The sequence below is a fragment of the Nicotiana sylvestris genome, chromosome 3, assembly GCF_000393655.2.
Source record: "Nicotiana sylvestris chromosome 3, ASM39365v2, whole genome shotgun sequence".
In the NCBI taxonomy this organism is placed as follows: Eukaryota; Viridiplantae; Streptophyta; class Magnoliopsida; order Solanales; family Solanaceae; genus Nicotiana; species Nicotiana sylvestris.
The window spans coordinates 217299473-217324821 of record NC_091059.1 but is presented as its reverse complement, the minus strand read 5'-3'; the positions used below and the strand labels follow the sequence as shown (position 1 = coordinate 217324821).

The following is a 25349-nucleotide window of genomic DNA, read 5'->3' as shown; positions in this document are numbered from 1 at the left end:
GATTGAACGAGATTTAAGTAGTTGAACTATTAAAGAAAGAGTTTTACCTTTAATTTAACATGAAATACTATATTAATGTTGAATTGCGTATTATATAAATAGTAATAGAAGAAGATGTTAAACTGATGTAGTTGAAAACATAGTTTGTCAGGTCTAATAATTAAAAGATCTAATGCATTTGAATTCTTGCACGTAGTGAACGTGTATAAAATAGGGCGATTATTGAGTCAGTCATATATATTGAATCTGTCAAAAGGAATAACATATAAATGGTCGTCCAACTAATAAAAACAACACGGTAAAGTCACCTGTGAATTTTTTATCACATTAAACACAAAGACGTGGGAACAAAGTTCACTTAACTTACAAGTGATAGGTTGGATAAAACCTTTCAATTTATCAGAGCTAATTAAAGTCTCCCTCTTGAAAGATTTCACAGGAATCATTCTAACTATGGTCAATCTCATAAACAGTCCAAGCCACCTAAGTTTAAGTTATACAAGTCAATCTGGGACCTGATCTATTACTATTAGGTGGAGTGCAGGATCAACTTTTCTGCGACTAAACGGATGCCAGCATTCTGTTGGATGTCATATGAATCCACAGAGAAGTAAGCATCCACAAATGTTCCTGGTGTTATCAAGGACTCCAGTTCTGTCACATCGAATTTACTAAAGACGAGCTTTTGTGTTGTAGAAGATTCTTTCTGGTAAATCTCTGTGATCCAGCGGGAATTGTTACCATCTATAACAGTTGGTAAACTGCATGTTTACACATGTTAAGAATAGCTTATTACATGTCAGTGAAAAGAAGCTGCTTGCTCCGGTAAATGGAGCAGGACTAACACAGAGGACATAAAATATAACACCACCACTTTATCTGAGGTATTTCACAACTCTTATGTCCTAGCTTTTAATAAGAAACTTGGACTAACCATGAACTGAAAAACTCAGTAGTAGCTCATGTGAATACTAGGGATAGAAATTCTGAGGGATAAGAGCACATAATTTGTTCAAGACATGTATCCATCCTTGAACGTTAGGACGCTTAAGGTGAGAATGGATAAAGAAAAGTTAGCAGTAACTACACAGGAAAAAAAATGCAAGCATAGACATAAGCTTTCCTCATTTTGAGTAACACGAAAACTAAGCATATTCACTTGCAGAGGTGCAAAATAGAAAGATTTGAACTTACTTTAATCGGACAGTAGGATAGTTCATAAAGCCAGGTTTTCTAGTTACCACAGGCCTCCACTCTGAGCTGCTACCTGAGTCGACAGATAGTTTTTGAGCAAGATTATCAACTGCATCCAGGATTTGGCACAGGTCTGATGATGCATCAACCACAAAACTCAATCGTCTCCGACCAGCATAATCAGCATACTTTGAACTAACACCAAACCGCACCTTCATTCGTCTACAGCAAATTTGTAGTTCACCATAGTCGTGCAATACCTGTATCTTCTGAGACCCACGACAAAAAGGGGCAAGACTTACAGAGACCGAAGGTATTGAGATTTCATTTGGTTCTAAGAAGTCAGGGCAGCCAATGAAACTCTCAGTTGCAGTTGTGGAAGATCCTGGAGAATATGAACCAGATTCATCTTCCATGTCATCTGATAGAAGGGACTCTTCCACTCTGGCCATGTTAAAAGGGTTGATTTCTGCCATCCTCTCCACATAAGTTTCTATCTTGACACTTGACGAGGGTCTATCTGCACTGAAGCCCGTCTCCCCTGGAGAAGCTCTCCCATTAGCACGGCTTCTTGTAGTAGCATTAGGAGACACCCAACTGTTCTCTGTAAATATGTCTGGCAGGCTGGATTCCTGCAGCATAGACATAATTCATTACTCTGTTCAGCCAAAACAAAAGTTCAGAAAGCAAATAATATCAATCCCGAGTTCATAGAATGACAATATAAAAGCTACATAAGTGCATCCATTTAAGGGTGAGAAAAGCAGGCTGATGGCAGTACCCCAAAACCAACAGAAACGAAACCACAGTAGGATCAGGTCGGGGACACTGGATTAAAGTAAAGATAATCTTTGGCTCAATTTTAATACAGTCAGAGCTTTAATTTTCATTAATGAGTAGGAATTGTCTTTCCTTAGCTTCATGTAATAGCTAAAAAATACTTGGTAAACTTGTTCTTTAGGAGAGAATTTGCATATTGTCATTACAAACACCTTGGTGAGGTTAGAAACTTTGTTGTTTGAAGTGAACTTAGGAATTATTTTCAAGCTTTAGTTCTTTGGGGTAATTCTTTTCTTGTTTAATCTTTATATTTTTGGTTCTTTCTTGTTGTTCTTTGGGGTGCATGATTTCATATATCAATTGTCACCATGGACGTTCAGTGAGAATCTAAGATTTTTTCTGTTTTTCAATTCCTTTGGAATTTCTATCATTCTATTTTTATTAATGTTTTTAATATTCCGTTGTGTGTATCCCGAGTCATATCATCAATGCCACAGTATAAACCTTTGGCGAGTCTATTTTGGCCAGCCTTTCAAAGGTCAGTCTAAGGAACAAGTTTGAGGATCAGCAGTGCCACTATTTCCTCTGATTATATGTCAACACAGAAAATATCAGACCAGCCCAGAAATTGTGAGACAGCAAAATTCTCCATCATATGTTATTTTTGTTGTCAAACTCTAGCCTGTGACACTCAGCTGTGGTCCAGAATACAATTTGCGCCTCCGTTAAGGCAATTAGAAAGACAAAATCCATTACACCTATGGATTACACTCAGCGCTGCAGTCTTTCAGGTGTTTAGCAACAGACCAAAACAAAGGAGGACCATTCTATGCAACTTGGCTTTTGATTGATCATAACAATTACCAATATCATCTGGAGTTCTTATGTTTGCCGAAACTGGAATTGAACCACAGAGAATAATATTGTAGCGTAATGCATTTAGTTTAGATATATTTTGCTCGATATCAATGGATGGTAAAAGACAGGAAAGGGGGAAAGGAAAATAATACGACAAGAACAAGAAGAAAAATCAGAACATGTCAGATGGGGTTAACTTCACAAGTAATGCTAACATTCTCCCAACTTTAAGCATCATGAACAAAACAATGTCTTACGACCAAACAAATTACAGAAAATACTACTAGGTGTGATGGATGACTAGCTTACCAGAAACAAGACAGTTGCACAATACTTCAGCACTTCAAGATTCATTCGGACATCATCCAAACTCCTGAGAAGAATCACAGCAAACATTTGCATTCTCAATATCAATAGAAAGAGTAAGAACTTGCAATTCCATGGAAAAGAAGCATCAAAAGTATCAAACAAAGAGCACATTACATTTCCCACCAGCAGTACATTTCTCTGTTAAAAGTAACAAGAGTTACCCTCCCAATCCCCTGCTTCAACAGGGGCAAAAAAGAGGATGCAAGAACAAAGCACCTAACTTGAATACAAATTGCAGAAAACAAGAAAATTAAGACATGAACCAAACTCTATTAACACATTCTATGTTGCTTATTGAGGTATATTGAGCAAGAATAAGCATAGTGGGAAGTTAAAAAGAAGGAAATAACCATATTCCACGTTTTCCAATCTGCAAGTTAATAAAGGTAAGCAAGAGGGCCAAAGAGCATTAACCTTTAGTTACAATAATCGGTAACTGAAACTTGATATTCAACTTACGGAAAAACACAAAAAAAAAAGTTTTTTACCGATGTGTTTGCTGTCCAAGGCCAAAATAACTAGCAAGTGAGGCCATCTGGAAAATGATATAGAAAAAAAGAAGAAGCCAATCAGCAGTTAACTATTGAAAGTAAGAACGCTTGCATCCTTGAGATTTCTAGTTCATTACAGTACCCAAAACTTCCGCATCTCTCCTATTTAGCGCAAGTGGCCTAAACTCCATATTCTTGCATAAAAAATATTAAAAAATAATTTTTACTTTTATCTTTAAAGCACTGCAAAAAGAAGAGAAATAGAAAGAAACTGAATACTCCTGCTTCTCTAAACAATATGTGGTATTTAATGATGGAAATTTTTCCCATTATTCTCTTTGTCTTTACTTCCTAATAAGAGCAAAACATAGTTTAGAGAAAAAGAACAGCATTACATTAATCCATTTAACTAACCAAATAGAAAAGTAAGCCTTGAGAGAACAGAAATGATCACATTTAAATTCGAAAAGAAACTCCCGACCGTAAAGAGAGAATGTTTAGGCTCCTAGATGACATGCTTCACAAGAATAGTGCAATTTACTAGGCTGATATAAGCTGATATGCTCATATTGGATATATGTAAAACAATTTTTTATTCTTTCCTTTATTATTCAGTGGCTTCAACAGAGAAAAAGGTTGCAATAACCATTGAAGCAAACTCCTAGCAAGCCTGATGTTTACATCCTAAACTAAAGTGTGAGATCAAAACCAAATTCATATGATTAACGTGAACAATTCAGGTGCTAGTAAGCTTTATGTAATTTAAACACAAAAACGCATTAAACCACACTGATTCATTAATCAGTTGACTAATCCTAGTTCAGTTACATAAATATTTTCCATAAAGTTGGAACATTTTATATACCTTCATGTCACCAGCTCTCCTTCCAAATCTCTGAGTCAATAAGGACAATGTATCAATTATTCCCTTAGGCTCTGGTGCTGCCCTATCAATCCCAGCAAATGCTTCCCGAATCCGATGACAATCAAATTTCACTATATTGTGGCCCGCCCATATTCTCCCTGCACAAACAACATAATAATCAATTCAAAAGCCAGCCAATAGAAAACACAGCGCAAAAACACTGAAAATAAAGAATATTACAAAATGCACGTGAGCTGGGTGATGTGGAGCTGACCATGGAGAATGTCATAGACTTTGTCAGCGATTTCACCAAAGGTGGGGGCGTTTGTGACTGCTTCTGGGGTAATACCGTTACAGCGAACAGAGAGTGTGGAAATGAGGGCCAGATCAGTGGGCCGTACTAGGGAGGAGTAACTCTCCTGCTCGACGAGTTTCCTTGGACAAACAAGAATAGCCCCAAACTCTAGGATTGCGAATCCTTGTCCGGATCGGGTCGGTACAGTTGTCTCAACATCGAAGAAAGCTACCTCAATCCTCTCATCGCCCATTATCATGTTTTTTCCTTTAGCTCCAAAATCAAACACTAGAGATGAAACAACAAACAAAGTGCAGGAGAAGAAAAATGGTGCTTTCTTCCCGGCTTCTGTGGCTATGTATAGAGACATCCATGTATACAGATAGGTTACTTGGGGGGGAATTTTGGTGATAGCTTGGGAGGGAGATTTTGAATGGGAGGAAGGAGCCGTGTGAAATGTTCACACGGAAGGCTTCAAATTTCATGTCTTCCTAGTTCCTACTTGCTTCTTTTATAATTACCAAATCAAACTAATTGTGTCGGGTTATTAAATTTAAAGACCAAATCAAACCAATAAAACTCGGGTTTTTCACTCTCGGTTTTTCTCGGGTTATTCGGGTTTTTTTCTCCGGTAAAATCTTCGTAGAACAAAACATATGATTGTGCTCAAAATATTTCTTTAATCCTAATAAGAGACAACTATATAAAGTATTTTCCAAGAAAATAATACAAAATATGAGATGTGTCATGGTATTATCCTAAAATATTCAACAATAAAGATAATAAAATTATGTAATATAATATTGCTAATTAAAAAGTCATAATAAAAATAAACATAATCTAAAAGTACTAAGCCATGCTAAAATAAGTAGACTAATAAGGGAGTATTAATTACATGACTAAACGCTAAAGAAAAAATAAAAATAGGTTATGCATTTTATCTAAATTATTGCAAAACAAAAAATAGATATTCAATATATTCCCGTTCGTAGTATTGAATTGAATCTATTTTGTTAGCATTAGTATTGATTTGATTTTGGTTTGGGCTTTTATTAGCATTATTTAATTTACTAATATTAATGGCTATAAAATTTATTGGAACATTCAAAAGTTCTAAGTCCAACCTTGAAATAATACCTTAAAAGATAAAATTATGAAATTTTTTAAGAAATATTTATATATTACATCACAATGAGTATATTTATATATTAAATATATCTAAAATTTCTATATATGTAATGTCGGGTTGGTTTGGTTTCGGTCTGACTTTCTTTAGTTAAAACCAAACCAAACCAATTATGGTTGGATTTTTTTTTCAACACCAAACCAAATCAAACCAAACCATAGTCGGGTTTTTTTACTCGGTTTGACTCGGATTATCGGGTTGATGCAATTTGTTGGTTTCCTTTGTCCACCCCTACTCATACTATCACAAATCGATTTTGGTGACCAATCACATATTTATATTAGCTTTCAATTGATTGCTCGAAATAATTGATAAAGTAAAAAAATGTATAATTTGATTTAATAGCTAAAGCTAAATGTACTTTGAGAAATAAATTTAAATTAGTTTCTCCATATGTACCTTAAGAGGTTAACAAACTACTCACGCGTCTCGTTTACTTTGACAAATATATATATATATATATATATATATATATATATATATATATATATATATATATATATATATATATATCTTGAGGTCTAAAGCGAGTCATTTGTCTGACTGTAATTTATCTCCTTATGTACCTTAGGAGGTGAACAAACTAATCACGCGTCTCATTTTACGAGACGGTATTCGACTAACCATGTAGTATAGGAAAAAAATTATTTTTAAATTTATGGTATAAAAAAGATCATATATATTTGCATGACTGTAATTTATCTTATTTAAGATAAAATTATTAAATTATTTCTAATATTGAAGGGGAGCCTTGGGGTAATCGGTAAAGTTGTTATCATGTGACCAAGAGGTCACGGGTTCATGCCGTGAAAACATACTCTTGTAGAAATGAGACAACAATTCCTTGTTTTTTTTTTCTTTTTGGGCTAGTGAAAGCATGACTGCTGTCCCATATTCTTTGTTTAGCGCAGGGGATATCCTGAAGCGTAAAAGATTCAAAAGCCAAAAGCTTATGTCAAATGAATCATGTTTTTTAATAGATCTAACGTGTATGCCACTATTACTTGAACATTAGTACTACTAATTACTAGTAATTATAATACCCATTTAGACGGTTTCTTTCATAGCTTACATTCTGAAATTCAGACGATTCCCTGACAGGCAAGCAATCTTCATATCCAGGGGATTCCTAGTATACCTCAACCTTCACGTCTCTCTGCCTTACTTGCTTAGACAAACTATATGAAGAAGCTTTACATGTCTTTAAAATGTCCGGCAATGTCAAAAGTCCGGATCCCATGCAAAACTGGTTATCATTTTGTTCTCATAAACCAAAGATAAAGAAGGAACTCAGTCAACTCACACAAGCCAAAATTGTATTTACATAAAACTATTACTACAGACTTAATAAAGTCTCAAATGCAACCCCTTACAACAAACCAGAATAACACCGAGAATAAACAAGGTTTAGTATCACCGACAAATTATAGTAATAATTAATAAATCTAGACGAGATGCCTTCAAGGACAATTTGAAATTCCTCAAATCCCCAATACTTACTAACTACCAACAAAATGTTGTCCCAATGCTGAACCAGCATGCGAAGCACTATGCTGTTGAAGATGCTTCACCAGAGCATTCTGGCATCACTTCACTTCACATCATATCACTCCAGATAATATGGCATTTACATATGCAATATGCATGTAACTCATGTGTGTCATAATGCGATACACGACCTTGTTGAACCTCTCCAATTTCATTTAAGTGCCAAATGAGTATCAATATTTTGTGAGACAGCAATAACTGAGATGCAAATGGATTATGATTCAAAAGGGAAGGAGTTCACAAGAATTATTGTACATGCAGTTTAACTATGTTGAGCATCATCACAGTTAGTCGGAACATAATATATAGTCAACAATCAGCATGCTGCGCTGCTCTTTCAGCAAGAACTTTCCTCTCCCCAGTCACAACCACCTGCTACAAAATTTACATTATGTAAAAATCTCAAGTTTGCTGAATCCTCACTCAACTTCAGCAAAACCTGCTTAAAAGCATAAAGTAGCTGAACTGCTGTTTGGCAAAGGGTGATCATGCCTTCATCATCCATTTGAGATATTTAAGAACTCTCACATTGTGTTTGTTGATGTAGTCCAGATCTTGTAATACCATTGTTATCTGGAGATACCTATTCCCCATCTCCAGAAGAAGACTTCCCATTGCCATTCAACTGCTGAAAGGAAAAGATGTACCATGCAAATTACTTGTCCACCAGCAAATCACTAGGGGTATGAGGCTCAACTGGGTGAAAGGGGATGTGTTTCCAGACACTTGATTCCAGTGGAAGAAGTGCTGCTTCACTCCATGCAAAAATGCAAATTGTCACGGATGTACTTCAAACTATTAGTTCCTCCTCTGAAACACTTGGCTGGTAACCTTGCAATTTGGCTTGACCAGTGAGCAGACCAAGCATCTCATAGACTGAACAAGCATGCATATGATTTAGGTCACAGGCCAGAAAACTGTGAATGGTACCCTCAGCTTCGATTCTGCTTTGACCTGGAGGCTTTTTCATTCCTATTCCAAACATCTTCTGTCTTGTGACGACAACATCTCGCCACCTCTTATCAGTTGCATATAGATTTGACAAGAGCACAAAGTAGCCAGCAGCTCTATCAGGTTCAAGCTCCACAGCTAACTTTTGAGCTACACTAGAAGCTAGTCTCACATTTTTGTGTATATTGCATCCACCAAGAAGAGCGCCCCAAACAGCCTCATTTGGCTTCATAGGCATTGTCTCAACAAGTGCCACGGCTTCATCGAAAAGTCCAGCACGACTTAACATATCAACCATGGATCCATAGTGCTCAATCCTCGGGTCCACACCCCAAGTTTCTTTCATACATTTAAAGTACCGATACCCCTCATTGACATAACCAGCATGACTACAAGCAAACAGAACAGCCAATAACGTTATCTCATCCGGTCTAACATCATTTCCTCCCCAGCTTTCCATTTGCTGGAAAATCGTAAGAGCCTCATGCGCATACCCTTGTTTTGCAAAGCCTGTGATTATACTTGTCCAAGAAACTGAGGTTCTTCTTGGCATCACTTTAAATATCCTATAAGCTTCCTCTATTTCGCCACAACTAGCATACATATGTATAAGTGCATTGTACAATGACACCAGCACTGGCTCATTCCTAAACTGTGAGGACTCAAATACACATGAATGGATCCACTTCCCCAGATTCAGAGCTCCCAATTCAGCACACGCTGATAAAACAGCCACCAAAGTCACCTGATCAAATTCCACATAGCGCCTTTGCATCATGCGGAACAAAGCCAGTGCTTGTTGACATCTTCCGTTCTGTGTACATCCCGCAATCACGGTCGTCCAGGAAACAACATTCTTATCTGGCATCTCGTCGAAAATTCTAAGAGCCTCATCAACATCCCCATATCTAAAATACCCAAAAAGCAATGAGTTCCAAGTCACGACATTCTTCTCATTCATTTCATCAAACACCTTCCGTGCATCATGAATGCCGTAATCCTCTCCAGTAGTTGCATACAAATTAACCAAATTGGTCTGAACAAACACATTTAGCAAAGACCATTTTTTTAAAAATTTCCCATGAAGCTGCTGACCTTCCCTGAACAAATTCCCTTTTGCGCAAGCATTAAGTACATAGGAATATGTGTAACCATCAGGCGTAGCAGTTGATTTTTCCATTTGATTAAAAAGCTCAACAGATTTCTGTGGGTTTTCGCTACGGGCATGTCCCCTGATAATTTGGTTCCAAAGGGTGGTACTTGGACTTTGGACATGACGGAAAACTTGGTCGGCATATTTGAGATTGTAAGATGTTAAAAGCGGAGAAAGTAGTCTAACAATAATGAAGTTTTTCTGGGTAGAGCCATTAGTTATGATGTGGGCGTGGATTTGTGTTAGCTGTTTAATGGATTTGCAATTCTGCAAGAGAGAGAATAGACGTTGTTGGAGAGCTCTTGATCCTCTCTGTTTGGCGGGAATTGATTCTTCAACTAACATTCAACCTCTTGTTTAATCCAGAGACAAATTGCCTGCAGTCGTTTACTAGTGAAGTTGTCCGTTAATTCCCTCGAGATATAAAATTAAAGTCACTTTCTTTTTCTTTTCTTTTTTTCCGCCCCGGTGCCCGGTGTCCGATAAGAAAGGAGCAGTCTCATCCACTACAGTACATAATAATATAAGATGTTGATATTTCTACTACAAATTGTTTATGAGCCTTTCTATGCAGTCACAAAGAGAAATGCATCAATTGGAATTGTAATATGTGTTTAGAATAAGTAATTTTCAAATCTAACTCTGGTCAGTGATCTATGACCCTACGAGTAGCACTTTCTATTTTTTGTTTTTAGTTTTTTCCAATAATATTTTTTTGTCTTAAATAGAGCGAAATGACTATAGATTATTCATATAGGAGATCACATCTAGTTTAGATTCAGGCATCCTTGACTGATTGTTGTAAAACAGCAGAATTATCTCTATGAAGACGCTGTAAAGTAGTTCAACACATTTTGACGAGATGATAAGATTCTTGCACAAGGTGGCCAATTCTTTTAACAGTGCAAAACAGCCCCAAATCCATTTCCATAAACAACTTAAACCAGCAAGAGCAAACCTGACCCTGAAAAGCTACCTCAAGTCTAATCCTATCAAGACTATTTTGCTGTTCTCTGACTTGCTGAGAAAAAAGATTTCTGCAGTAGATAGCTACTCTCTACTGTATGTCATCAAAGCTTGCACTAAAAATTCCCTGGCCACTGAAGGCAAACAAGCCCATGGCCTTGTCATTAAACTTGGGTACGAACCCATCATTTTTCTTCAAACATCGCTTATGAATTTGTATGCTGCAACTGCAAGTGTCGCTGATGTTCATCAGGTGTTTGATGAAATACCCAATAAGAATGTTGTGTGTTGGACTTCACTGATTTCGGCGTATGTCCAGAACCAGAAACCAAATAGAGCCATAGAGATATTCAGGCAAATGCAAATGGATGATGTAGAGCCTGATCAGGTAATACTCACTGTTGCTCTATCGGCTTGTGCTGATCTAGGGGCATTGGATAAAGGGGAATGGATTCATGAGCTGATAAGTCAAAAGACGGATTTTAGCGAAGATTTATGCTTAATGAATGCTCTGTTGAACATGTATGTAAAATGTGGGGATATCAGAAAAGCTAAGTTATTGTTTGATAATGTGAAAATTAAGGATGTTAGGACTTGGACTTGCATGATTGTTGGGCATGCATTACACGGCCAAGCAGAGGAAGCGCTAAGGCTGTTTTCAGCATTGGAAGAAGAAAACAAGTCAAGATCAAGTAAAAGCCGAGAAACTAAGGACCAATTACTTGTTCCCAATGATGTCATGTTTATAGGGGTTCTAATGGCTTGTAGCCACGCAGGGATGGTGGAAGAGGGGAAAAGGTATTTTAGAAGTATGAATGAGGAGTACGGCTTAAAGCCTAGGCTTTCTCACTTTGGCTGCATGGTGGATTTGTTATGCCGTTGTGGGCTGCTAAACGAGGCGTATAGCTTTATTTTGGCAATGCCAATCCAGCCAAATGCAGTTATATGGAGGACATTACTGGGTGCCTCTGGCGTTCAAGGCAATGTAGAACTTGCTGCGGTGGCTCGGTCTAAATTAGGCGAGTTAGAGGTTAGTGTCGTTGGTGATGATGTTGCATTGTCTAATATTTATGCTGCCAAAGGCATGTGGGAGGAGAAAATAATGCTAAGACATGAGATGAGACAAAGGAGAACTCCTGGCTGCAGTTCAGTTGAGGTGGGAAAGTTGCATTCTTGAACGTTAATAAAGGGAAATGCTCATTCTTTGCACTATGGTCTTGCTCTCTTCGTCGGGACATAAGAACATTTATCAATTTGTCATCTTGTTATCAATGACATTGGGCAGAAAGTTTCAAATATATGACTGTTCGTAATATTGTGAATTCAAAAAGAAATTTCTGGTATATAGCAAGGATGCCGATAAGTGTATGGCATTTGACAAAGTGAAGGAAAAAGAAGACTGCCCGGACATGACAAAGACATGATAAAAATCCACAAATTGTAAAGACTTGATACTCTATTTATCATGTCCTTGTATTTTCTATATACTATAACAATTTTGGAACGCACGAAAAATTTACATGCTCTTTTCTCTTCTTTTTTTTTTTCCTCTTTCCATTTTGCTTCTTAAATGAACAAAGGAATGATCCTTACACCATCTCTCGTGCCTCTCCTCATATCCTTTATAGTTAATATTAAAGCTGGATCCGATGTTGGTTAGAAATCTTTACTTTCTTTGCCAAAATGCAGTAGTTGCTTTTTTCATCGTCTATTTCACAAAAAAACATCAAACAGATAAATTAGCTTTCTTATACAAACAATTAATAAATCTGTTTTGTGGTAGTTCATTTCTCAAACTAAATGATCTGATACTGCTTTTTCCATTCTATAAGCTGCTCATCTAATTAAGGCAACAGCAAAAGAAGGATCGTTTCACTGACGAGTGAACAGAAGAATGCTTTGTGGCTGCAAAGTGAGTAAGGTATGCATCAGCAAACATTTGGCCTAGTTTGACCTGAGCTTCACTCGTAAGATGGAGGTTATCTTCCTTGAGTTGCAATCCCATGGCATCGATACAAACAACATTTGGGAGGTCAATCCTCTTTTGTGCTTGTCTTATCTTTTCAGTATACTTTCCCTCTCCTGATGCAATTGCTACCTGCATATAGTACAACATATAATGCGTGCAGTTAGATTACATGAAAATAATCAAGAACTTTATGCCATAGATCTTCACATCAGTTCATCATACAAAACAACGCTTGGATAAAGGTATCTCATGAAATTTCAATTAGCCATCATTAGTTTTGAAACAAACTATGATAGAGTACCTGAATAATTGGCAGAAAAGGCATATATAAATCTGCACGCACATTATGTATTAGCTTCTCCATATTAGCTTTATAGGTCTCGACACGATGCTTGTATAATGTATCACTCTCACCTTGATACCAAAGCAATGCCTTAATTTTTCCACCTTGATGCATGGCAGCTCTGGCTCTATTTATCATGTTCTCATACAAGTGTGTCCCTTTTCCCCACTCCTTTAACGCAGTTCCACCTACGGCACATGGCACCAGGCCAATGGCTCCTATTTTGTCCTTAATTGCATTTGCAAATGACATTCCAGGTCCTATACCACAGGTCTTCTTTGTATCAATATCACGGTGAAGTGGTTCACATGCCATCTCCCAGTTGAGATGTGCACTAAGACGGAAAATCTTGGCTGGATCAGAACAGCACTCAGGTGGAACAATTCCATCCCAATGATTATGCTTATCTACTCCACCACGACCAGACATGTTACTTTGGCCGGAGAGGATGAATATGTCTTCAGGGGTAAAAGCTTCATTTTCTGGGGCGGAGGCCATAGTACACAGCTGAGGATGCCCTTTCAGTAGTATGTTTAAATGTCCCTCTCAGCCAAAGACAAAGATGGTGAAATTGCTGGGAAAGCCATCAAATTTGGACTTATCTGTCAGTGATTCTTCTGATGTACAAAAAAATACATTCGTAAAGAAGTTGGCCACCAACAAAGGCAAAAAAAAAAAAAAAAACTTCTATAATCAACAAAGTTCTCCTACTTATCAGGAGAACCATTATTAAAATAGAACATAAGAATAAGAAAAGTTATCAAGGATAATTCAAATGAGAACGACAGAGAAGAAATGTAATACTGCATTAGCAGCAGAAACAACATGCTTACCATAAAAGAGCAGATTAACCTACTATAGACGTGCAATCGCAGTTGCATTAATTGCAGATATAACGTGTGTGATAACATAGAAAAGATAAATTTCGTCCCAATTTGATTATAAGTTTCAGACATATGATACTCTTTAGTTGTTTATTACTACTATCATCACTTCTATAATATTATCATTACCTGTCTGTTCGAAACCTCTTGTTTCATAGAGATTACACCTTCAAAGATAAAACATGTCGAGTTAAAACTATTACAAAAACAATATAACTAGCAGGCTTCTCAATTCAATAAGTTTCGAACAAACCAAAGAATCTTTATCGAAGTTCAATTAAGAAGACCAGGGTCACACATTCTTTTGCTACTAAATATTTCATCAAATCGGCATGAAAAAGATGATTTAGTACTTCCACAGCATCTAACAACAACAACAATCATGTCCCAATCCCAAGCAAATAGGGATTGATAAAATGAACCGCCAATGTTGTAGCTCCATATAAGCTCATCTCAGTCTATTATTAGTAAAGTAAAATTATCATAACTTGAACTTGATTCATAAATGCCAATGGATATTAGCTCAAAGAAATGGCATTACTCTTCTTTTAAATCAACTGATAAAATGCATCTAGCATATGGTACAAATTAGCCATTTTGTAATAAAATCAACATCGGCAGCCATACTAGACACAAAACTAAGATCCAAAAAAGAAAAGAAAAAACACATGCCAATGAAGCCTTTGTCCTACGTGGCGGAGCTGGCACCAAATTGTGATGATCCTGTTCAAGTATGGGTTTATCTCCCTACAGATAGTGTAGCTTCCACCAATTAGTGGTTTAATAGCAGTAGTAAATATGCTCGTACCGTTTCACCAATATTTCAAGGTTGGGGGGGGGGGGGGGGCAAAGCTACATGTCTTAAAGAGGGTCAATTGACTGTCCTTCATAAAAAAAATTACACTGTGTAAATATTAGATTTTAGAGGTATATAACATATATTGATCACCCGGGTAATTTTTCACATCTTTCAAATTTGAACGCCCTTTGGAAAATTCCTAGCTTCACCAGTAGCAGCAAACAAAGAAATCGAGTAACAACCATCCAATTATATAGATATACAAAATATAGTAAACATGAGCCCCTCTTCCCACCGTCTGAATCAGAACCAAAAAAAAAAATCACACTAAAAATAAGCTACTAATTCAAGGATCAATACCCACTGATTATACCATATTAAAGATTTAATCAGTCAAAATGTAAAAGAAAAAGTATATAACTGACATTCAAAATTCCAGTAGTTACAGGCAAGTCAACAAAAGAAAATGGGGAAGGAGATTACTGTAATTCGAGAATAACCGAAGGATCAAAGTAAACTCCAAAGATAGAAATTGGTACCCAAATCCGTGGAATCGGCATTCCGGAGATGAAGGATTTCAAAGATCAACATTATTGAGCATTTGCATTTTTAAGCAGTCCAGTTTGTAGAGATAGGGACGGTTTGGTAATAACTACGAAGATATTGAAATCTTTGCATTTTGCATTCCTATTGTATACGCTATTCTTTAATTTACAACCTATGCTCCTATTTTTATGGTTTGCTTCCTAATGTATTTATTAATTTCTTTGTAAAAGAACAAAATAACTCATTATTAAAGGGGTAAAAAGGAAATAATATAATTTGCTTATATCAATTTATAGAGTGCAAACTAAGGAAACACCCCCTCCCCATTTATGGGATTACACTGGATTTGTTGTTGTTATTGTAGTAAAAATTTAAAAACATTACCAATGTCAATTTCTATATCTACAAAAACGAAACTTTTACCGCAACACCTATAAAATTAAAGGAGAGGAAAAATAACAAGCATGCAATTGACGCACACAATTTGAAACTGAAAAAGGATAACAATTCAAGAAATAACTGGCTATATTTGCAATAAGTTTTATATTGTGGCTATGTTTTAAAGAATGGTATCACCCCTCATTATATGTCCACCCTTCAATCTAAGCAAACAGCTTTACACCCGAAGCTAGGGGTGTTCAAAATCGAACCGAAATTGAAGCTTAATGGCTTATTGGTATCAGGTTAACGATTTAACGGATGAGGAACGGTTTGAAATTTTTTTATTAATGGCTTATCGGTTTGGGGCGGATTATTCAATTTTCTTAACGGATAATCCGTTAACCCGTTAAGAGAATATATATATATATATATATATATATATATATTAAATAATCAAAAATTCTTCTTCCTCTAGTACTCTATCAAAGTAAATAATTTACCTCAAAACAAAAGAAAATACTTATTATGTTAGTTTTATTTTTTTCACTTGCGATGAATGTGATTCAACTAATAACACATCTTAAAACCTTCAGGACAGTTCCATAAAGCAGTCAAAGACCACTCACCCAATGATTCAAGTAAGAACTCAACAGCTTTCCCCTTGTCCTAGTTAAGCACATGCCTGACTTCTAAAACCTGAAGAAGGTTATGGAGTAGACAGTTAGAGGAGTTAAATATAACAAGACAGTAACTTTCCTGCTGCCATGCAAAGTGCAGTGCAGAAGCAGGCTCAGATGGGTACCTTCCGGCCATGTGTCGATCGCAGACGTGGGTAGTGTTTTAACAGTTCATCAACAAATTCTCCAATAATTGACCAACTCTGTTATAATTTACGCAAGCACAAAACAAGAAGGAATAAAAAACCTTCTGACAGATAAAGAAGAGTAACATAATGTCACGACCCAAACTGGAGGGCCATGACTAGCACCCGACCACACTTGCCGAGCACCAACGTACATTTCATCTAACCTTCATTATTATCTTTTAGGGCTGACGAGATCAATATAAATGGTAGACCTGGATCATGGACAACCAGCAATAAAATATGACGGCATGAACATACATAGCAGGGGATGACCAGACAATCAAGAAACTACATATAAGGTATGAGCTACCACGCTACTATGAAAGACTATACAACAAAAACTAGCCGACAAGGCATACCAAACTATACATGAGCCGACACCTGTCTATGAGCCTCTAAAAGAACATAAGTGTTGCAACATAGCCGGAACAGGGCCCCGACATACCCATAATGTCTATAACAAAAATTGCATACCAAGACCAAGGCAAGTCCGGAGAAGGGATCTCGCCAATCACCGCTGAACTGGACAGTCTACTGTGGTGGGGGAGCTGCACCTGCCTGTCTATCAGGACCTGCAGCACGACATGCAGCGTCCACAAATAAAAGGACGTCAGTACGAATAAAGTACTGAGTATGTAAGGCAAGGAACCATAAATACGATCAGTAATGTAAGCAAGGATAGAGAATATACAACCTGTAACATCTTAGTACCTCTGAGGGCTACTTACATGAAATGCATGATACATATGTATAAATACATAAACCTTTAAAGCATTCGCCTCTGTGGGCATCATCATCATCATATCGTACCCGGCCATAATAGGCTCGGTAGAATCGTACCCGGCCACGTGGAGCTCGGTAAAACCCAACTGATCAGTGGTTGCACAATAGGTGTCGTACCCGGCCAACTATAGCGTGGCTCGGTAGAGTAAAATAGATACATATATATAATGCATGCTCGACTCATGGAATCACATTCTAAACCTTTCGGAGTGACGTAAGGTCGGTATCCTCTGTACACGTTATTAGGACTAAGTCTTCACTATGAACCTTATAAGATTCAGGAAGTATGAACAACATTGATAACATAAGAATAAGAGAAGCAACATTAACATCAATCGTTCCATAAGAGGGAAAACAATGTAAGTACTGCTAGCTTCTAAGAGTAGAGTATCTTTGGAAGCTCGTTCATTACATTATGTACAATCGGAGTCGTGCAAAAGAAGGAAAGGGATAGCCTCACATACCTTATATATACTGCCCCAATCTCAAGCTATGCAATTGTCAAAACTCCTTAGTCTACAATAAGAGAAACGATACTATCGTTATCATTTAAGCGTCATAACTATTATGTATCGACCACAACCTATTTTACGATGAAACGGACAGCACCTCCCCTATATATATGACCTCACACCATTCAAAACAATCACCAAACAGCCCAAACATCATCAATAATAAACATATTGAGCCTCCCAAAATAGTCCACACACAGCCTAATCACTCCATACATACGACGACCACCGTAGTCGTGTCAAACAACCTGGAAATGTTACGAATAACTATCAGCCCATAAACCTACATATATATGGTGTTTCTCCACACCCTTCCTCCTCCAAAACTCCACAAGATAGTAGTAAAATACGCAGCCCAACAACAACGCAAAACAGTCCACAAAACAATAACACTACTACCAAACCTTTCGATATATATCTCACAAGTTCTAGCTTCAATGGCTTAGCCGCAACTTGGATAATCTTAAATACATATAGAGTAAGAGGTTCCTTACCTTTATACAGAAAGAACAACTCCAATTTGACCTTAAATTTCCAAGAAATATCCCTCCAATGCTGCCACAACAACAAAAAAATGAAACTAGCGATCAATTAGTGTTTTTCGGCACTAGAATCACTTTAGAAGGCTTGAAATCACCTAGGATTGATATTAAGAACATGAGGGAGTATTTACAGAACATAAACCCTTTAAAACAACCTCCCACACGAGCTGGAACGACACAAAAATGAGCAACAACAAGAAGAACAAGAGACTTACTAGCGCCACGGAATTCCCGACACTTGATTTGTGTTGTTTGCCCTTTTTTGGGTCTTGAATCTTGAGAGAACCTTGAGAGGATGTTCCTAGGGTTCTAAGGTCTGAAAATAGTAAGAAGAAATGACTTAAAACGGGTTGGAGTTATCCTATATAAGTCCAAATAACTTAAACCGCCTTAGTGGGCCCCATAGAGAGGTGTTTGGCGCAGTCTCGCGAAAACGCGAATATCTCTCTACTACGACATCGTATTGATGAACGGTTTAATGCGTTGGAAACTAGACTCATAGATCTTTAATTTTGTTGGTAGATCACCCCGTAATTCCTTGTAAATTATGAGAAAAGATTAGAAACATTTGACCTAATGTTTAAGTAAAATTATGAACCTAAGTTGCGACAACTTTTGTCGACTTTTGTTTCATAACTCGTTTGACTTCAAGACTTATGATACGGATATTATATGATTAAAATACCTTAATAAATGACCTCTTGAGTGTATTAAGCACCGCTAGATTACCTGAAAATACGAGTTACAACATCCTTGATTCGTTTAACTTCTAATATTGGTTAATCACCCTTATACACTCTTGTATCACTTAAGACCAATAGGATTGACTTCTTATCATCTCAAAGATAATTCCTTCTTGGATTTATGTTAACTAATATATGGCATGAACTAACACATGTGGATATGGGTTGTAACACCCTCCCCCCTTAGGAACATTCGTCCTCGAATGTAAGGGTTTATGGGGAGTTTAAATCACCGTGGATTCCAATGGAAATTTCCGATCAATTTTCCCCTATAAAATGGTCACTAGCAAAACTTGCATGTAATTAAGCCCAACATATGGCTTCACAAGGCTACACAAAGCATTATGCATATTTACATTATCTACATATCACCATTTTGTATTAAGGAGGAGTATTCTCAAATTATTGCTTACCTCATAAAGCCGTTTCTTCTTCCAATGTTTCCTGTCTTCCACCAACATCCTTGTTATCTTCATTTTGGAATAAGTAAGAGTATTTAGACTTCATCTCCTCTTCTACTTCCCATGTTATTTCTTCCATATTTTTGTTCCTCCACAATACTTTGACAGAAGCTACATCTTTTGTTCTCAGCTTGCGGACTTGCCGATCTAATATCGCCACTGGCACTTCTTCATATGATAGGTCCTCTGTAACTTGTACATCTTTGATAGGGACGACTCGAGAAGGGTCTCCAATACATTTTCTCAACATAGATACATGGAATACCGGGTGGACAAATTCCAATTCGGATGGCAATTCTAACTCATAAGCAACCTGTCCAATCCGTCGAAGAATTTTATACGGCCCGATATACCTTGGACTCAGCTTACCTTTCTTCCCAAAACGCATAATACCCTTCATTGGTGAGATCCTCAGGAAAACCCAATCACCAACCTCAAACTCTAGATCACGACGTCGGACATCAGAATAAGATTTTTGCCTGCTTTGTGCCGTCCTCAATCGCTCCTGTATCACTTTCACCTTCTCAATAGCTTGGTGAATCAAATCTGGCCCATATAATTCTGTTTCACCGACTTCGAACCATCCAACTGGTGATCTACATCTCCTCCCGTATAGTGCCTCGTATGGGGCCATTTTAATACTGGAATGGTAGCTATTGTTATAGGCGAATTCTATGAGTGGAAGATGATCATCCCAATTCCCCTTAAAATCTAGAACACATGCTCGTAGCATATCTTCCAGTGTCTGAATGGTACGTTCAGCCTGTCCGTCAGTCTGCGGATGAAATGCAGTGCTGAGATTTACCTGTGTGCCTAAACCCTTCTGGAAAGACCTCCAAAAGTTAGCCGTAAATTGAGCTCCTCGATCTGATATAATAGATATGGGCACACCATGAAGCCTAACAATCTCCTTGATATACAACTTTGCATAATCTTCAGCCGTGTAAGTTGTCTTCACTGGCAGAAAATGGGCACATTTTGTAAGTCGATCAATTATCACCCAGATGGAGTCAAACTTATGATAAGAGCGAGGTAATCCAATAATGAAGTCCATATTAATCACCTCCCACTTCCAGGTCGGAATCTCTATATTTTGAAGCAATCCACCGGGTTTCTGATGTTCTATCTTTACTTGTTGACAATTGGGACACTGGGCTACAAATTCTGCAATAGACTTCTTCATATTATCCCACCAATACTGCTCCTTGACATCATGATACATCTTTGTCGAGCCGGGATGGATGGAATATCGGGATTGATGAATCTCATTCATAATCTTCTCTCGCAACCCTGCCACATTAGGCACACACAATCGGCTCTGGTATCTCAGTGCCCCATCTTTTCCGATCCTAAAAGCCATACTTTTACACTGTTGAATGCTTTCTCTTAATCGTACTAAGATAGGATCTTCATATTGTCGTGTTTTTACCTCGGCTACCAAAGATGATTCTGATGTATTCTGTACAGTAACACCTCCGTCATCAGAGTCTAACAATCTGATTCTCATATTGGCTAGCTGATGAAGCTCTTTAATCAACCCCCATCTACCTGCCTCAATATGTACTAAGCTTCCCATTGATTTACGGCTGAGAGCGTCTGCCACAACATTGGCTTTACCGGGATGATACAATATCTCGACGTCGTAGTCTTTCAATAATTCAAGCCACCTACGCTGCCTCAAATTCAACTCTTTCTGCTTGAAGATGTATTGTAAACTCTTGTGATCTGTGTAGATGTCAACATGGACGCCGTATAAGTAGTGCCGCCATATCTTCAAAGCATATATTACTGCAGCCAATTCCAAATCATGGGTTGGATAATTCTTTTCATGCTTCTTCAATTGTCTTGATGCATAAGCAATCACATTCCCACGCTGCATCAATACGCACCCCAAACCTATACCTGAGGCATCACAATATACCACATAACCTTCTGTTCCTTCAGGAAGAGTGAGCACTGGTGCAGATGTCAATCGATTCTTCAGCTCCTGAAAACTACGTTCACAAGTGTCAGACCACTGGAATTTGGTAGCTTTTTGTGTTAACTTAGTCAATGGTGATGATATAGAGGAAAATCCTTCTACAAACCGCCTATAATATCCTGCTAGCCCTAGGAAGCTGCGGACTTCTGATGGTGTTGTAGGTCTCGGCCAATTCTTTACTGCATCGATCTTCTGAGTGTCGACACTAATACCCTCATCAGATATCACATGGCCAAGGAATGCTACTGAGTTCAGCCAGAATTCACATTTGGAGAGCTTAGCATATAACTTACGATCCTGAAGCGTCTGTAATACTATCCGCAAGTGGCCCGCATGTTCCGCCTCCGAACGAGAATACACTAGAATGTCATCAATGAATACAATCACGAACACATCAAGATAGGGCCTGAATATAGTATTCATGAGATCCATAAAAGCTGCTGGGGCATTTGTTAGCCCGAACGACATCACCAAGAACTCAAAGTGCCCATATCTTGTCCGGAAGGCCGTCTTTGGAATATCCTTCTCCCTAACCCTCACCTGATGATACCCTGAACGTAAATCAATCTTAGAGAAATACTTGGCACCCTGGAGTTGGTCAAACAGGTCATCAATTCTTGGAAGTGGATACTTGTTCTTTATAGTAGACTTATTCAACTGTCGATAGTCGATACACATCCGTAACAACCCGTCTTTCTTCCGCACGAATAGGACTGGTGCACCCCAAGGTGAAGTGCTAGGCCTAATAAAGCCCTTATCCAGCAAGTCCTTCAACTGCACCTTCAACTCTCGCAACTCTGCCGGGGCCATTCTGTATGGAGGAATAGAGATCGGTTGAGTGTCAGGCAACACATCAATGCTAAACTCAATCTCCCTTTCAGGAGGAAGGCCTGGGAGTTCATCTGGGAAAACATCTGGGAATTCGTTGACCACAGGGATTGATTGTAAAGTAGGCGGTTTCGCCTCCGCATCCCTAACGCGAACGAGATGATAAATGTAACCTTTTGAGATCATTTTCCTTGCCTTAAGATAGGAAATAAACCTACCTTTTGGTGTAGCAATGTTCCCTTTCCATTCAATGACGGGTTCACCCGGAAATTGGAACCTAACCATCTTCGTACGACAGTCAACATTTGCATAGCATGAGGCCAACCAGTCCATTCCCATTATCACATCAAAATCAACCATTTCTAACTCAAATAAATTTGTCGAGGTTTGACGACTACAAATCATCACAGTGCAACCTCTATATACCCTTCTAGCAATCACAGAATCTCCTATCGGAGTAGATACCGCAAGGGGTTTACTTATCAATTCAGGTTCAATGCCAAACTTATTAGCCACAAAGGGTGTAACATATGATAATGTAGATCCCGGATCAATCAGCGCATATACATCATAAGAAAACACAGATATAATACCTGTAACAACATCTGGAGACGACTCGAGATCCTGTCGACCTACTAGAGCATAGGTTCGATTTTGAGCACCACTCGAACTCGGCACTGCACCTCTACCCCTACCACGACCTGTCGACTGCTGAAAACCCCGTGCTGGAGGTCGAACTGATGAGGAAGAACCAGACACAGATCCAGTCGGCTGAGCCATACCATCACCTCCTCTATTAGGACAATCCCGCATCATATGGCCAGGCTGCCCGCACGAATAGCATGCATCAGAACCTCGACGACACAGTCCAAAGTGGGCCTTGCCGCACTGATCACAATGTGGTGTTGGGGGTCTCATCTGACTAGTATCCCTGTGATGTTGCGAGCCAGATGCCCGCGAACTCTGACCTGGACCAGAATAGGATCGATCATATCGAGGCCTCTGAAACTGTGGAGGAGCACTAGCTACAGGTGGCGCCGAACTCCTCGAAAACTGTGGCCTGATGCTGCCTCTGAAGTCATCAGAATACCCTGCAAATCTCGCCCTCTTATGCTGGCCCCTATCCTGCTCCCTAACTGCCCTCTGCTGGCGCTTACGATCCTCTAGGGTCTGGGCATAAGCTTGAATACGGGAAATATCCATGCCCTCCACCAAGGAGGCTGTCGTACACTCATTTATCAGATGTGGTCCCAACCCATTCACGAACATATGCACCCTATCACTCATCTCGGCCACCATATGGGGAGCATACCTTGCCAAAGAATCAAACTGCATACTGTACTCTCGTACACTCATATTACCTTGTCTAAGGTTCAAGAACTTATCAGCTCTAGCTCGTCGTATCTCAACTGGCAAGTAGTGACGAAGAAAGGCCTCAGAAAATTCCTTCCACACAGCTGGAGGAGGGTTCGGACCCCTGGATCTCTCCCAACTATCATACCAGAGAACCGCTAAATCCCGTAGCCGATAAGAAGCCAAATCTACTGCCTCTGTATCACTAACATGCATAACCCGAAGTGTACGATGAACCTGGTCAATAAAAGTCTGTGGGTCCTCCTTGGGGTCTGATCCGGTAAACACTGGAGGGTCTAAATTAATAAAATCACGAACTCTTGTACTAACTGGTTTCTCAGCAGCACCTGTATTCTGCCTCTGAGCCTGAGCAGCTACCAAGCTAGTCAATAACTGCAAAGCACTCCGCATATCCTGGTCTGGAGTGCCAGACGGAGGAACTGGAGGCGCTGGGTGCCTTCTAATATCCTCTGGAGGAGATGGAGTAGATGAGGTATGAGAGGGCATCTCACTTTGAGCCTCACTTTGTCCTGCTCTGACTTGGGGCACCTGACTGGTACCCTCTCCCGCTGCTGTATCAAGCCGTCTACTAATCGTTTGCTTCCTAGTCGAAGGCATCACTGAAAAAAACAAGGTGAATATTAGAGACGAACACTTACGACTCAACTCTACGCACGATCTAGATTCAGGAAGAAGGTAACAACCCTAGATGTCATGTAGCCTCCTGATTATAAATGTGGCGCGCTACACATCCATAATCAAGAATCTACTAGACACGGCTCATAGACAACCCCTAGGACAGACTTGCTCTGATACCAAGTTTGTCACGACCCAAACTGGAGGGCCATGACTAGCACCCGACCACACTTGCCGAGCACCAACGTACATTTCATCTAACCTTCATTATTATCTTTTAGGGCTGACGAGATCAATATAAATGGTAGACCTGGATCATGGACAACCAGCAATAAAATATGACGGCATGAACATACATAGCAGGGGATGACCAGACAATCAAGAAACTACATATAAGGTATGAGCTACCACGCTACTATGAAAGACTATACAACAAAAACTAGCCGACAAGGCATACCAAACTATACATGAGCCGACACCTGTCTATGAGCCTCTAAAAGAACATAAGTGTTGCAACATAGCCGGAACAGGGCCCCGACATACCCATAATGTCTATAACAAAAATTGCATACCAAGACCAAGGCAAGTCCGGAGAAGGGATCTCGCCAATCACCGCTGAACTGGACAGTCTACTGTGGTGGGGGAGCTGCACCTGCCTGTCTATCAGGACCTGCAGCACGACATGCAGCGTCCACAAATAAAAGGACGTCAGTACGAATAAAGTACTGAGTATGTAAGGCAAGGAACCATAAATACGATCAGTAATGTAAGCAAGGATAGAGAATATACAACCTGTAACATCTTAGTACCTCTGAGGGCTACTTACATGAAATGCATGATACATATGTATAAATACATAAACCTTTAAAGCATTCGCCTCTGTGGGCATCATCATCATCATATCGTACCCGGCCATAATAGGCTCGGTAGAATCGTACCCGGCCACGTGGAGCTCGGTAAAACCCAACTGATCAGTGGTTGCACAATAGGTGCCGTACCCGGCCAACTATAGCGTGGCTCGGTAGAGTAAAATAGATACATATATATAATGCATGCTCGACTCATGG

The 25349-nt window shown here is 38.8% G+C and overlaps 4 protein-coding genes across 14 annotated transcripts; 1 reads left to right on the top strand and 3 right to left on the bottom strand.

Moving 5' to 3' along the window:
• Nucleotides 1–285: 285 nt before the first annotated feature.
• Nucleotides 286–5309, bottom strand: LOC104238762 (protein NEN1). Its single transcript, XM_009793224.2, has 6 exons — nt 4832–5309; nt 4558–4715; nt 3690–3736; nt 3142–3205; nt 1195–1826; nt 286–761 (listed from the first exon to the last, which is right to left on the bottom strand). The coding sequence occupies exons 1-6, from the start codon at nt 5220–5222 to the stop codon at nt 530–532; spliced, it is 1524 nt and encodes a 507-aa protein (XP_009791526.1). The 5' UTR covers nt 5223–5309; the 3' UTR covers nt 286–529.
• Nucleotides 5310–8376: 3067 nt separating this feature from the next.
• On the bottom strand, nt 8377–10035 carry LOC104238763 (pentatricopeptide repeat-containing protein At5g66520-like). The gene has a single exon (XM_009793225.2). The coding sequence runs from the start codon at nt 10033–10035 to the stop codon at nt 8377–8379; it is 1659 nt and encodes a 552-aa protein (XP_009791527.1).
• Nucleotides 10036–10319: 284 nt separating this feature from the next.
• LOC104238766 (putative pentatricopeptide repeat-containing protein At1g74400) lies at nt 10320–12290 on the top strand. The gene has a single exon (XM_009793235.2). The coding sequence runs from the start codon at nt 10553–10555 to the stop codon at nt 11831–11833; it is 1281 nt and encodes a 426-aa protein (XP_009791537.1). The 5' UTR covers nt 10320–10552; the 3' UTR covers nt 11834–12290.
• A 92-nt stretch (nt 12291–12382) lies between these two features.
• On the bottom strand, nt 12383–15330 carry LOC104238764 (probable carbohydrate esterase At4g34215). 11 transcript variants are annotated; one of them, XM_009793228.2, is made up of 4 exons: nt 15135–15330; nt 13982–14019; nt 12927–13585; nt 12383–12754 (listed from the first exon to the last, which is right to left on the bottom strand). In XM_009793228.2, exons 3-4 carry the CDS (start codon nt 13464–13466, stop codon nt 12497–12499), a joined length of 798 nt encoding a protein of 265 aa, XP_009791530.1. In that variant the 5' UTR covers nt 13467–13585; nt 13982–14019; nt 15135–15330; the 3' UTR covers nt 12383–12496. The 11 variants fall into 11 exon arrangements, with proteins under 11 accessions (XP_009791530.1, XP_070027592.1, XP_009791533.1 ...); XM_070171491.1 differs by having other exon boundaries at nt 12927–13582; XM_009793231.2 differs by having other exon boundaries at nt 12927–13542.
• Nucleotides 15331–25349: the final 10019 nt, after the last annotated feature.